This window comes from Dermacentor silvarum, chromosome 5, assembly GCF_013339745.2.
Source record: "Dermacentor silvarum isolate Dsil-2018 chromosome 5, BIME_Dsil_1.4, whole genome shotgun sequence".
In the NCBI taxonomy this organism is placed as follows: Eukaryota; Metazoa; Arthropoda; class Arachnida; order Ixodida; family Ixodidae; genus Dermacentor; species Dermacentor silvarum.
Window position 1 is genome coordinate 90,813,819 of NC_051158.1, and position 13,889 is coordinate 90,827,707.

The 13,889-nt window shown below is 47.6% G+C and overlaps 1 protein-coding gene across 1 annotated transcript; it reads right to left on the reverse strand.

Annotated features, from left to right (window-relative positions):
* Positions 1–11,486: 11,486 nt before the first annotated feature.
* Positions 11,487–12,847, reverse strand: LOC119454228 (probable G-protein coupled receptor Mth-like 11). Its single transcript, XM_037716208.2, has 3 exons — positions 12,811–12,847; positions 12,574–12,725; positions 11,487–12,488 (listed from the first exon to the last, which is right to left on the reverse strand). Exons 1-3 carry the CDS (start codon positions 12,845–12,847, stop codon positions 11,676–11,678), a joined length of 1,002 nt encoding a protein of 333 aa, XP_037572136.1. The 3' UTR covers positions 11,487–11,675.
* Between the last annotated feature and the right edge of the window lie 1,042 nt (positions 12,848–13,889).

The window sequence follows — 13,889 nt, forward strand, 5'->3', positions numbered from 1 at the left end:
CAGAAAGCTTATTATCCACCACTCCAGGATAGTCAATTGAACAACACCACAGCGCTAACATTTTAATGAACAAAAACACGCTTCACATACAAACTACTGATATTAAAACTTGTACTTACAGGACTGTTTCTGCGACACTGAAAGTGGGAAAAATTATGGAGATACTTAATCAAATGGATTTGCGCAACGTGAACAGTGCAAGCTCACTCATCTTGCACACATCAAGTGTAAGAACAACAGTACCAACGGTATCGGTGATTGCATGAACAGGCGCTTTACAGCTGCGAGTCAGTTATATGGACGTGCTTGGTTAATACCGTTGCTATTTTACATGAATGCAATAAAATGTAATGGAAATGAGTTTCATTTGATATACACACAAAAAATACGTAGTGAAAACTCCATTGGAACAAAATTTCACCCACCTAAGAAGCATTGTTTCAGCATTGTTGTAGAAATGGTACAGCGGTCATATAGATCGTAACGACTGAAATACGAAGGTATGCTTCATGGTAAGCTTACAGAAGCCTGAGTTAGTTATACCGAATTAAAAAGAAACATGGCCAAACCGGTTGGCTAAAAATGACGCGAGACCAAGGCCGCAGAGAAGCACCACGGCTGTACGGCCAGCACATCCGAGGTGCATTGTCGGCATGATCTCCGTTATAACAAGCGGCAACGGCGCGCTTCAAATCTTGGAGACGACGTGCTGGGTTTAGCGTCATATCCGCTCATCACCAGGTACAGGCGTTGTCTACTAACGAGCCATTTAAACCTAATAATTTAAGGCACTGATAATTTCCTGCCTTGCAGCTTTGCCAAGATTGATTCGATAGTATCGAATCAATCAATTCGATTCGATGACTTAATTTTAACCAGTTTAGCCGGAGTAGCATTTCATTGTATTTGCAATGCGTGTGTGTGTGCTTTGCAGTAGACATTCACTCATATCTGAACCACAGAAACCTAAAAATTATAATAATAATTCACTGCACCAATAATCTCTAGTTTGCACACTCATTAGCAGATTAACGGCCAGTTCGCTCTGGGCGTGTTGCTGTAAAATGATACGAGCCGTCAGCCCTGTTGCGCAATTTAGACACTAGTTGGCTCTTCGAGTTGGGCTTGAGAAAACTAACCTCTAGGGAGGCTAGGATCTGGCTTTGTACACTCGTGTTCATCGCTATCTATTTCTATTTATTTGCATCTGTTATTTCATTTATTTTAATTAGCGTTTTTTCGTTTGTGTTTCTTATATTTTACATTTTTTCTACTTAGGCGTTGCAGTATGCCCGCGTGTTCCAAAAAGTATAGCATATTCATTATCATCATCAATGAACTGAGGTTGGGACCACATAATGAGCCTTAACGCAGAATAACTCGCACGGTTACCTGCATACGGCACACGAGTACGAAACGGTTCGCGTCTTCCTTAAAATGCGCCGCCGACGTTCCGCATGCGACGTCGTCCCCGTAAGTGCAGCGATTGCTTTGAAAGAAAGAGCCCCATGACGACTGTTTCATGTGCAGGTATATTCTAGTGTCGCTTCATTTTAGTCTTCCTTAGCTAGAGATGACGCAGTGCTATGCAGCTAATTAATGGAATCTATTAAATATTGCTACACGCGTGCAGTATTTCATTGTTTGAACGAGGCGCGCGAGCGCCATGACTCGAGAAAAGAGGACGAAGAACGAGCTGGGCTCGCGCGGTGAATCCAACCGGTCAGCGCTGCAACCGCTGTTTGAAATATAACCTGTAAATAGTTGCTCGTCTTACTGACTCGTCCTTCGCGTAACAATATAACCAGCAGTTTACATATGGTGGGCTCTCTTTGCGGCCTTCAGAAGTAGGACTTACAGACGGCCTCGTCAGGCCAGCATGTCTTTTAAACTTGAGCCTAAATACCAGAGATACTCGTGAAAATTCGTGCATCTGTTCAGAATTCAAAACATCGAACCTATTGAGCTATGATAAAATTAAGCTAAAAGTGTCCTAAATGTTATCTTACAAAAAAGGACAAGGTTGTAAGCTACTCTACGACTTGTACTGCAAACAACCAAAGAGCACAGAAGAAGAAAAGGCGCATTCACTGGCACAGAGAACTTTTTCTAAGTGTATGCACTTTGTTTTGCTTTCGGCGTAGCCTTCGGCGTTATTTGTCGAGGCTCCCATTGGTTGTCTCACTTTACCCTTCCACAGGATCCCATGACTGCACTATTTGGAATATAAATGCTATAATTTGCAGGTGAAGCCCCTAAAATGAGATAGCCATTCTTAGATTCTATAATATCACTTGAGGTATATCACCTGTTTTTTGTTTTGTTTTTTTTTTTACCTTCCGACAGACTGCTTAAAAACCACCCGTAAAAGATACCGCTATAACTTCATTGCAGGCAGACTGGTACGTAAGGAATTACATGTAATTATTTACTCGTAATCAATTACGTCTCTTGTTATTATGGTAAGTTAACGATTACTGTGTTAGGTTGGTAGCGCTCACTGTAATTCAATTACATTTTTCATTAACAAGTTAAATGTAGCCAGTTAAATTTTCGACGAAGCAAGCTATAACAGGCGACGCAGCTTTTCGCACATAAATGTAGTGGGAACTGCAGTGTGCCAAGGAATAAACGTTGTACATGGGTTCCCTCTTTTCCACAATCAGCGTCCTGCATGTGCGTCTGGTTCGGCTGAACATGGCTAGCTTGGAGGTTTGCACAGCTCTCCTAAATTCTAACCTCCGAGCTGTGTTCCCTTATGATAAATTCCCCTTTCCTCTGGATGCGCTTTCAGGCTGCCTTCACAGGCGGTAAGTGTTGCTGCTCAATTCTCCGTTTAGGTCAGTCTGTGACTTCTCTCTGATAGATACATAAAGTCGTTGGTTGTTACGCGCCTACGTTTCTATCTGTTTCATAAATACGTGACTCATATACACCTATTTCTGTGATTGTAACACACGAGCAGTATTTTTATGGCTGAATATTGCAGCTTACCATTTGATTACATTACAGCTTTGGCAACCTTTACAGGGAACGGGAACATTTCATGGCGTATATTATAATCAAAAGCCTAACCAATGTATTCAGAGATGCATCCTAACTTGAAGCCCGTACTTGATATAAAGGACGCCTGTCGTGAACGCACCGATGGAAACGCAATGAGCGTTCTGGGCACGTTCACGCCAGGCCTTTTTTATATGAAGTCAAGCATCGGTTTCCAGTTAAGATGCATTTCTGAATATGCAGATAAGGCTAAATGGCTAGCCAGTATAGGGTGCATGGGAGGGATGTCCATCAAATGTTGGTCGACAAAGTGAAACAGAGCTTCTAGGGCTCGATAACAATGGTTACATTGCTTGTTGTCACAGGGAATGTTTGTTTGCCAGGGAAATAATATTTAAATGCAATTAGTAATTGGAGGGTTCTTCATGCACTTTTCGGCGTCCGTCCGCCCGTCCGTCCGCCCGTCCGTCCGTCCGTCCGTCTGTCCGTCCGTCCGTCCGTCCGTCCGTCCGTCCGTCCGTCCGTCCGCCCGCCCGCCCGTCCGTCCGTCCGTCCGCCCGCCCGTCCGTCCGTCCGCCCGCCCGCCCGCTCGCCCGCCCGCCCGCTCGCCCGCCCGCCCGCCCGCCCGCCCGCCCGCCCGCCCGCCCGCCCGTCCGTCCGTCTGTCTGTCTGTCTGTCTGTCTGTCTGTCTGTCTGTCTGTCTGTCTGTCTGTCTGTCTGTCTGTCTGTCTGTCTGTCTGTCTGTCTGTCTGTCCGTCCGTCCGTCCGTCCGTCCGTCCGTCCGTCCGTCCGTCCGTCCGTCCGTCCGTCCGTCCGTCCGTCCGTCCGTCCGTCTGTCTGTCTCTGGCTATGTCTGTCGGTCCGTACGTCCGTTATCCCGCAAACCTGGGTCTCTGGGTAGAACTTGCTCGAATGGGTGGCACGTCCGGCTGCTGTGCTGAGGTAACAGGCTACGAAACCAACCATTGGACGAACTTGAGTGAGTGGGTACCTACGTGCCGCTATTCAACGGACCTCACTGACGCCGACATGGGTCAATAGAGATTCAGCTCTGGGTATCAAGGCATGCGTGTGGACCACTCTTCGCTGAATCTCTTTTACGTTGACATAGAGCACTGTGTATGTGCCACTCGGTCTGCCCTTCTCGTCAATTAACCTCTTGGACACCAACTTCCGTAACTATATATAGGTAATTTCAATGAGAATGCACTGCTTTATATTGACAAACGATATTTTTTTTCTAATTACCAATGCTCAGCGCAATCGAGGCCGCGCTGCGTGCTGACTTTACAGCGGCGCCGATGGAGAAGCGCCGCTTTAAAGGATGTCTCATTTTCCATTTAATTCTCTCCCCCTAGCGAGTTTCAACTGAACTATTACGTCAAACAGGTGTTAGCTTTATATGAACAAAAGGCGGAACAAGTACAATTGCAAAACAAAGATTGCCCGTAATTTCTTCTGTGCTGAGTTCTTTTGGACATCCATGCTGGGAAATGTGTGCCTTGCTAAAAAAAAATTGTGACCCTCCTAAATAACTGCTAAAGTGATTGTGTTTTTTTATAGCTCCTTCGGCTATCTTCATATTTATTTAAAACTCAGGACTTACTTAATTCGTGTTTTATTACTCAGTTAAACGCCTCTATTTCTTGTTATGTTTTCATGTTTATTTTAATTTCGCTTATTGGCCTTCTAAAGTATAGTTTAATAACGCGCGCCGCCTTCGAGAGAGAGTGCGAGAATTCTTTACCTAAAGGGGCTCTGAACCACTCCTCAGGCTTGGTGAAATAACATAGTAGGCGGGAACCATACGCTGCTGCGAACATCTCAGCCATGTTTTGCTGTCGTACTAGGTGCATGGAGCTCGCAAGCGGAGCGTGAAATCACCTTTCTCTCAAACGCTCTCGTTTAAACGTAAGCCCCGATCCTCAATTCTTTCTGTGTGCTTTATTTTGTAGTAAAGCACATTCTCATACGTGGTTGCTATTGGTCGCGGGCGTCGGCTAACACCGCGGCTGCCAATGGGTGCCACCACGAGTCCAGTGGCTAAGCGCACTGCGGCTCGCTGAGGGCAACCACGTCTGGCTTACGTTTAGCGCGTCGTAGGCATCAAAATCGGAAGCCTTGGCGTCTACGTTAACATCCCAAATGAAATTTGAACTGGGTGCCATGGTGACACTTCGAAGGCGGAGCGTTGTGGCCCCACCCAACTCCGCCGTAGCCTTTGCAGTGCAAGGCATTGAAAAAGGAACGGAAGCAGAGCGGATGCCGTGTTTGATTGCAAATAACTCCGCTTCTGCTGAACCTATTTAAGTACCTTTTGCGTTAAAGTATTTCTGAAATAGCCTATTTTCATTTCAAATGCCTTTGTCCACTTTGATAAATAGTGGTTCACAGCCCCTTGAAGAGCCGAGAGGTGTGCCGGCCTAGAACTACTTGCCTACATGCTACTCTGCAAAAGAAGGGAAGAAGGGGGGAATCGCACTTGGACAAGGAGGGCAAAAGAAGACGAAAAATAAATTCGCTTGATATCTTCATTTCACTTTCGCATCCTACTTGTCCGAATATATGAGTCGTGTTGACCTCACTGCTGACGTTTTATGCGATATAACCGTACCAATAACAGCTAGGGTTCTGAGAGAAAGCCAATTCAAATAAAACGTCGTGTGCTAGACACTGCATTGATGAAGTTTGCCAGGAACCTAATATGTCAGCTTGCGCCGCCGAATTCATTGTGGATTCCGCAAGTCTTGGATGTAATCATCATCACCAAGTGATGATGGATAACATTAAGCAAGGCGCTGTCTGAAATGCACGGCGAATCCCCCTTCGTGGGTACGTGCCATAACTTGATGGAAGAAGAAGAAGAAGATGGAGCGTCGGGTGTCCTGGTCAGATCCACTGATCCAACCCAGCGAGCTGCACGAACCACCCGATGAACAACGCCGCCCACGAGAACCCGACGAAGACGCCGCTTCGCCGTCACCGGCTGGTTCTACAGAGGTGGCCGAGGCAGCTTCGCCTGAGACAGCATCAGCGGAGGGCGCATTACCACTCACGGCTGCAGGTGAGCGCGAAGGACGCTTCGGTGCCGAGTTGGTGTCCCCCGGGTCGCACGCAGAGTCACCGTCACTGATTGAGCCACCACCTTTGCCTGCGGACGCGCCATTCAGTTCAAGGTCACCTAACCTCGCTGGATACGTCGGCAGCGCCCTTGTCATGGTCGTTTTCGCAGCGTCCCTGCTTGCCTTCATCTTAGTCGGCACCGTCAGTGCTCAGAGGCGACGGCTAGCAAGTGGAGAAGTGCGCATAAATACCGACGATACCCGCTACTTGTCAGGTACTACGACCACGAGGGAACCTACGCTGGCGACTAGCGACGATGAGTTGATGAATACCACTGTAGCGCCTGTGGTCGAAGTGGACATTCACAGAGCTGGAACGATCGGTGAAGCCCATGGTTACAGACCGAAGGCTACCAATCGCTGGCGCGGCAGGCGGCATCATCGAAGCCACCACATTGACGGTCACCACCGGTCTGGAGTGAAGGGCCACGTCATCGTTGATGGCCGTCCTTTTGTGCAAGTCACAATGCTGCATACAGAGCACGAAACGAAGGCTACCGGAGGCTAATGCATAAACGTTAAACGCCACCGGGCAAGTAGATAGTATCCGAATCAGTTTCTCCAAGCGGCTGCCCGAAAGAGTGCTAGCATACGGCCGCCATACGTATTTCATGATGATTTAATTATACCATTTATTCCTATGCTCGCCTATTGTTTTCATTTTACTTTTAAGGTGCATTCATGAACCATTTTTGAAAGAAATCGAACAGGGCAGAAGAACAGGGCACATGACAGAGAGAGCGCGAATAAGCAAATCTCTATTGCACATAAACTACAATATGTTTGTGAGGCTCAGTTTCCGTAGAGAACAGAAAGGCACCAATTCGTCATGTCACCGTATTCGTAATAGTGAAAATGTGATTCACTTGTCAGCGTGCCTTCTCAATTTCAACATTACAGTGCAACACTGCTACTTATCCAATCTTGTGGTAGGCCTGCCGACCCCTATGGGATGTCACAAGTTCGTGCTTTTATGTTTTTTGGCCTGGTTTCGTCTCGGTGTGTTGCAATTGATATGCAATAGAACAGTTTGTAAGCGCTCTGCGTATGGAATACACGGCGTCTTCTTTCTGCGCGTCCCCCTTTCCTTTCCTTTGATATCCAACCAACAGCATAGTTCGGAACAATTTTAAAAGCGCAAGCATATCTATGGTTACCCAACGATAAAACTGTCCGAGCGTCCGCCCATCCTCCGCGTAAGACGATCGCTTTCAAGCCAGCTGTATAATAAGAATACGATGAACTTGCGAGCAGTGGCGCGAGCAGGAGGGGCAGTATGTGGACGCTCGCATAATCAGCTGCACCGTAGCCAGCTGTGGAAGAAGACGACGACAAAGGCGCGACCAATGGTACGAACGCGTCTTTGTGACCGCATGATATGTGCAATCAGGCACGCACTAGGCACGCATTTAGTAAGCCAGAACTGTGAAGCAGCCGTGGTTTCGAATCGGAACGTCATCAGCGCACCTGGCGCCGCCTACTGCAGGAGTTTGCTTGCATCATCAGTTCACGTTACGCTGCCTTCCGCAGCAGTTCGTGTCGCCGCAGCGCTGTCGCAGCTAAAGTCCCTATATAAGAAAAGTACCGCCATCTACTCTTTCCTCCGCCGCCTCCTCTCCTAAAGCGCTTGCTTTTTCTTTACTTTTTGCTTGCGAAAGCCAAGTCGACGGTGGCGCACCTAGGAAGTCCACGTTGAAGCTTTCAGGCCAGGCGCGCGCCGCCGCCGCCTCCGGCGACTGCGGCTGCGCAGAGGACTTTCAACATGGCTCTGAGGCGTAAAAAAAGAAAATATAAAGAAGTGAAAAGCGCGCGCTATCATCGTCCAATCGGAGATACAGGCGAGAGAGCGAAGCGGCGTTTATCAAAGGATGGCGGTACTTTTCTTATATAGGGACTTTAGTCGCAGCCACTGAGCAGTGTTAGGATTACCAGCAGGTGTTAAGTGTGAGCACTCAACATCACGTCGTTACTACGAGATGCTGACGCATCATTCAGAGAACTCCCTGAGTAGATTATACGTAAGTTTTTATGTATTTGCTTGCCGGCGCGAAGTCAAATAATCTGCATAAACACACATGGAGCATTCATACAAAATAATCGCTGCAACTGTGGTGTGTGCGTGGTTTGAGAGAAAAAAACGGGAAAATTATAATTTTAGCTGGCTCGCGCGCCACGTATCCCTTTAGTACCTGCTGCCCTCGCTGGCCGCTGCGGCTTCCTCGGTCTCTCGTCGCACAGGACGTCGGTGGCATCCGGTGTTGGCATCTCAGGATGATGCTGCTTGCTGGCTCGGGCAGCACGTACCGCTAAGGTATGTACATTACTCGTAGTGCGAAACTCGAAGGACCGCTCAGCCGCGTTCAATAGGACATTATTGCTTTCGCATTCACAACTCTTAAGAAGTACTTAGGTGTCGTTGGATTTGTCTGCGTTGACTTAGCGCCACCACGGCAAAAAATAGAAGGGGGTGGGAGGGTTGTACGTCGAGTGAGCCCTGAGCAGGGTTCCTGCAATTTTTCTTCTATGGCGGATGTGCAATGATGGTGACACGAGGTTGTGTCAACCAAATAATAATTTGAAGCATTCTACCAAGGCGATGCTATAAGTAATGTATATTCTACATCTTTTTTGTTGTATGTCAGTACTATAAATGTTCTGTCTTGCCTTGTAAACAAATGGTGAGCGGCTTTCGGATACTTTTTGCCAAGTTGTCTCTTGATCTGTGCTCTTTTGCAGTGCTGTGATGCTACAGCCAAAATAACAAAACCACCAATAACTAGGTGGCGTCCAATGCCAAACACCGTCTTGCGAACAAGGCCAAATAGGAGAGCACGAAGCGAGCGCCTAACTCTCCTACCGTGCTATCGCTCTCTTACAGCTGCTCCCACCATGGCATCGACAAAGGCACCAACTACACGACTGCCTTCTTGCATGTACATTGCCATCTCGAAGTGCAACGCCATGCACAATGCGTTTCCTGCGATCTCTTCGGAACATGGACATCTCTCGCGGCTACTAGCATACGAGAAAGCACGGCGCCAGCAGCCTTCAAAGCCGATAACGATACAGAACGCGTCGTGTGTACCTTCGCTTCGCTGCAGCCGGAAAACCGCCCCTTGGGGCCACTACCCACTCGATAGAAGATAGGCTTTTCCCACGGTGGTGTTTGGAAGCTCTTTCATTTATAACGACACCTGAACAGCCACAAAGTTAAAGAATCGGGATCAGAAACAACAACAAGAAACTAGGAATATATTTCACGTAGTTTCAATGTCGACGTGATCAACTTGCTGTAGCACTCTGGAGCGCAGCTCGATGTCAGCTTGGTTCTGATGGCTGGCTAAGGCCGATTGGGCTAACTTAGGAAAAGATTACGTTCGAATAGTTATCTACATGCTAAAAATATTTAAGGATGTCAAAATAAGCCGACAGATTCGATAAAAATATCTCAGTACACCTACGAGGAAAATATTAACACATTTTCTGAACGCGTTGGTCATAAGTGCTTCCTGAATAAGTATTGCAGTGATGGGTACTACCACAAAAAGTACGTTGCGTGCGACAAAATGACAACGTGAACGTGACACGGTTCCACGAAATGTTTTCGCCACTTGCTGCTGCTTCATGCGCAGCCACAGCCCGGTAGCTGTCCGCGTTTTCCCCCATCGCAATGCAGACACCATAGCCGGTCATCGAATCCACGATCTCGTGGTTAGCAACAGAATTCCAATGCCACTATCCGCCCGAGGCTCGTAAAGAACTGCTTCGTTGCTTTTCTGAACGTTCTGGGCTGGATCACGAAAAGAAGACGATGACGAGCGCTGAGAAGGAAAACCTGGGATAATAGTTTTTCACCACCCGATTTGTGGCCGATCCCCCAGGGTGGGTTGCGGCATTTATTTAACGAACAAGGACAATAAAATCTGGGCGCTGTTTGATGTTTCTTCGCATATGGCATGGGATGCAATATTTCGACGACTTCCTGGAGAATAGCGATCTTGTTAAAATGCTCCTGCGCTTCAGAACAAGGCCGGTGGAAATGATCTGATATATAAAAAAGCGTCGTTTCAGACAGCGATGCAGGAGCGAGAATTATAGGCCTTCCGATTATTCTGCTTTCAAGAAGGCGATACATCTAACGCAAAATACAAGAGGGCAGGATAAAACTAGTACCGTTGGGAGCTGCATGTAGAGTGTTATTGCTAACAACGACCAACCTCTACCCAACCAATAAAGATCACTGCAAGCCACGGAGATAACAACAAAAATGACTGCTGAATAGTATTGCGTCGACTACAGATTCTGGCCCCAAACCAAAAGATGACCACAGTTTCCCTGGAAGTGCAAGCAATCGTGAAGTCGGCGAGTATGACGCTTCGCTTGTGGACTACGCGTTGAGAACTTGATGAGAGCACTGGAACATCAGCAAGAGCCTACGAATAACGAAACGATTAATTCCACGAAACTTCAGAAAAAACGTTGTTGGCCTAATGGGACCTAGAAGGGAGGAATTCCATTTTTCGAATGCAAGTCTACCTAATTTAATGAAAGCTAAGCTTCACACAAAGCGATTTATCTCGCAGGCAGCAGAATAATTTTTTTACCCAACGGAACTCGTAAAACCTTATGCCGTCGCCTTCGGGTACTGTTCCAGTTGCTGCAGACTCGCGAGATTAAGTGGGATTAAGTTTCACCCGGACAATCTGCAGAACGAATGGCGTAGTTGGGTCCACCAGCTACTGCAGCCGCAAGCGTTCATTTTTCCTCATTAATGACTTCGTGGAGAAATAATACCCAGCGCACTTCAAGTACATCTTTAGTTGCACCAGTCCGGTTGCATAAGGAGCCGCGATCTGCTTGCTAATGTAAAGGGATAAAAAAACGTTTCTGATTGCGAATTGACTTTCCCCCATCATGACGATCACGCAGGCGCGCATGGAGATCGGCCGCGATTGAGAACTGGTCAGGCATGTGCGCAAGTTGACTAGATATTGCGGATAAAATTCACGGCCGTATTGTCAATGGTAAAGTGTTCCGAATCAAAATTCGAACATCTTGTGGGCAGCAGTCGCCGATGTGAGGTGTATGAGGAATTCATCAAGGTAGAGATCCCACCACGGATCGGACAACCTGTCTGATTTGCTCACGCGCGGTATGAGGCTTAGGAACTGCTTTCAGGCTCCAAATGTTGGTTGGCCTCAGTAATGTTAAGACAGCAACGCTATGCTAATTATCTCTGGAATTTAGCTTTGAGCATGATGGTGGACAATCAAAGCAAGAAATTATTTGTGATAAATATTTTATTCTTGTCCGAAGAAGCAGGGTCCGACGGGGCGCCGTCGGTGTGCACTCAACTCACTATCACAATTAAATGGTTTCGAAACGTAAGCACTGCATGTCCGTGTATTTACACATTTTTAGGCAGGTATTCCAGGGATCACCGCTGGCAATGTCGAATGGTGACAGCTAGGCGACATCAAACTATCTGAGGCATAAAGCATGAGAGCCACAGGACTGCCACTGTAAAGTTCTCACGCAATGCTGTCACATCTATCTGGAGAGGCGGGAAATGTTAGATGACACGTCCAAGCTCGATGTCCTGTGGCTGCTGCTGTAGAGGGGCATAGACTTCCACCGCGTCGACATCGACGAGTACAAGTAGCGGTAGTCTTTGAACGCGAAGAACAAGTACGCCCCTTGCAAACCGACGAGTGTGTTAACAATCGAGTCGATTGCCTCATAAGGCATAAATGTTCCAAGAAATGCGATTGCCCAAGCGGCGCCCATGATGAGAGCCAGACGAGCAAAGAGCGCGGCATTGTTTCTCTGCTGCCTGGCTCGACTTCCTGCTGCTCCACTGAGCTCCGAGTCGTCGCGCGAAGGGCACACGGCAGTGGATGTGGTGCGAATGTAGAACACGGCCGAAAAATAAAAGAACATGCACAACAACAGAAGCGTCGCCATGGGAATGAGAAAGTACACAGTCAGGCCCCAGAACGTGCCGATCCAGCAAGTCGGGCTGCCGTAGCTGGGAGAGAAGATCGACCACGGCGCGATCACCTGAACAGCGACGGCCCCGAGAACAACGATAGTAGGCATGCCCCAGGCAAACATGCCGTAGGCTGCTAGGGTTTTCTCACGCATAGACGAGAGCTTCACCGCGGTAACACTCCTCCAGATGTCGAACGACAGCACCGTCGTCCAGAGGAAAGTGCAGAGGAAGCCGTAATGAATAAGCACAGCAGTGCTCGCGCAAACTACCCCGGGGAGACGTTGGCAGCTGGTGACCAAGAATAACAGCTGAGTAAAGAGAAGCGTGACCGAGAGGCACAGCGTGCACTTGGACGAGAAACTGCGGGCTTCCTTAGTAAACGCAGAACACGATGACCTTCATGATGAGGCAGCATATGGAGAGAGACATGGACACGACGGTGATGTAGTTGTGTACCTTGTAGTGACCCGTCGGCTCACGCAATGGCGTTTCTGGCGACGACGTCGTCGTCTCGTTGACCTTAATGTCGATGCCCGACCTCCTTCTTGCAGTGTAGAAGGTCGGCGCATACTTGATGTAGCAGTGACCGTCGTGTTCGACGTAACAGTCTGACGTCCTCAGAACCGGTTTGAACAGCGCAGCCAGGTTCGGTGGGCCAGCGACAGGAGGTAAAAGGTTTGTCTTCCGACTGACCACGCTGACGTTGCTTAGATGCTGAGCCGGACTGCATGTCAAGGTGGAGAGGTTAGCGCCGTTGCAGATGGCGCAGTAGACGTTCCGGTATATTTGGCCGCTCGGGTCTTCGGCGTTCTCTACTGGCGCGTAGTAATTTTTGCACCGGCGTGACACCAATTCCGGTACGGCTTGGGTGCAATTGTCGTACGGCGCGTCTTCGTTGCAGGGCCTGAGGTGAAGGGCCGGTTGGTTTTCGACCACGTCTGGAAGGGCAACTCGAACACGGTCCACAGCTCCTGTAGTGGTTGCGTTCCAAAAAGTTGCATTAATGATGTCGTCGTTGCAGAGAGCGCAAAAGCCATTCCTGCAAAATAAATAATAATAATAAGCAAGAAAACTGTAAACCATGCAATTAGCATTTGTGGTACATGTATAAGCATCCATGTATAATATACCTGACTCTTATATAAATGAGGGTAGCGGCAGACGTCTTGCAGTGACTTTGGATTTGTGAGACCTCCCTAAACTATAGCGGATTGGTTAAATTCGGGTGACATCCATGTCAATTATTATAGGCCCTAATCTTAACTTACTTTTTTTCATGACGCCAGCGCCCTGCGTCATAGACCTTACGACATTCTTGCTAGTGGCCCAATATCTGTAGAATCACACACACACAAACACCCCCCGAAAATGAGCTTGGCCCACGCTGGCTATATAATGACATTTATTAGAGACCGAAAAAAAACAATTCATCATATGTTCCATAGAGAATAAAAACTGGCTTATTTACGTTTATCCTATTGTATCGGTCCATTCTATTCACGGAGTGTTGTGAGTTTGCGTTTTTTTTAATTGTAACACTCGAAGCTGCGGCGCTTTGCCATAATTACTTCCCATTACGGAAAAGCAACGCGAGGCAGACGGTTTAAATTAAGATATAGTTTAGCAATATTCCATACTATTTTTTCAATGTTGAGTGTTTACAGTCCGCCAAATTTTGAAGGTAATTTGTCAACGAAGCATCTAGCGAATACTAAACACTCTGCAGCTCACTTTTACTAAAGAGAGAAAGTGAGCCTTGTAATATTCCCAGT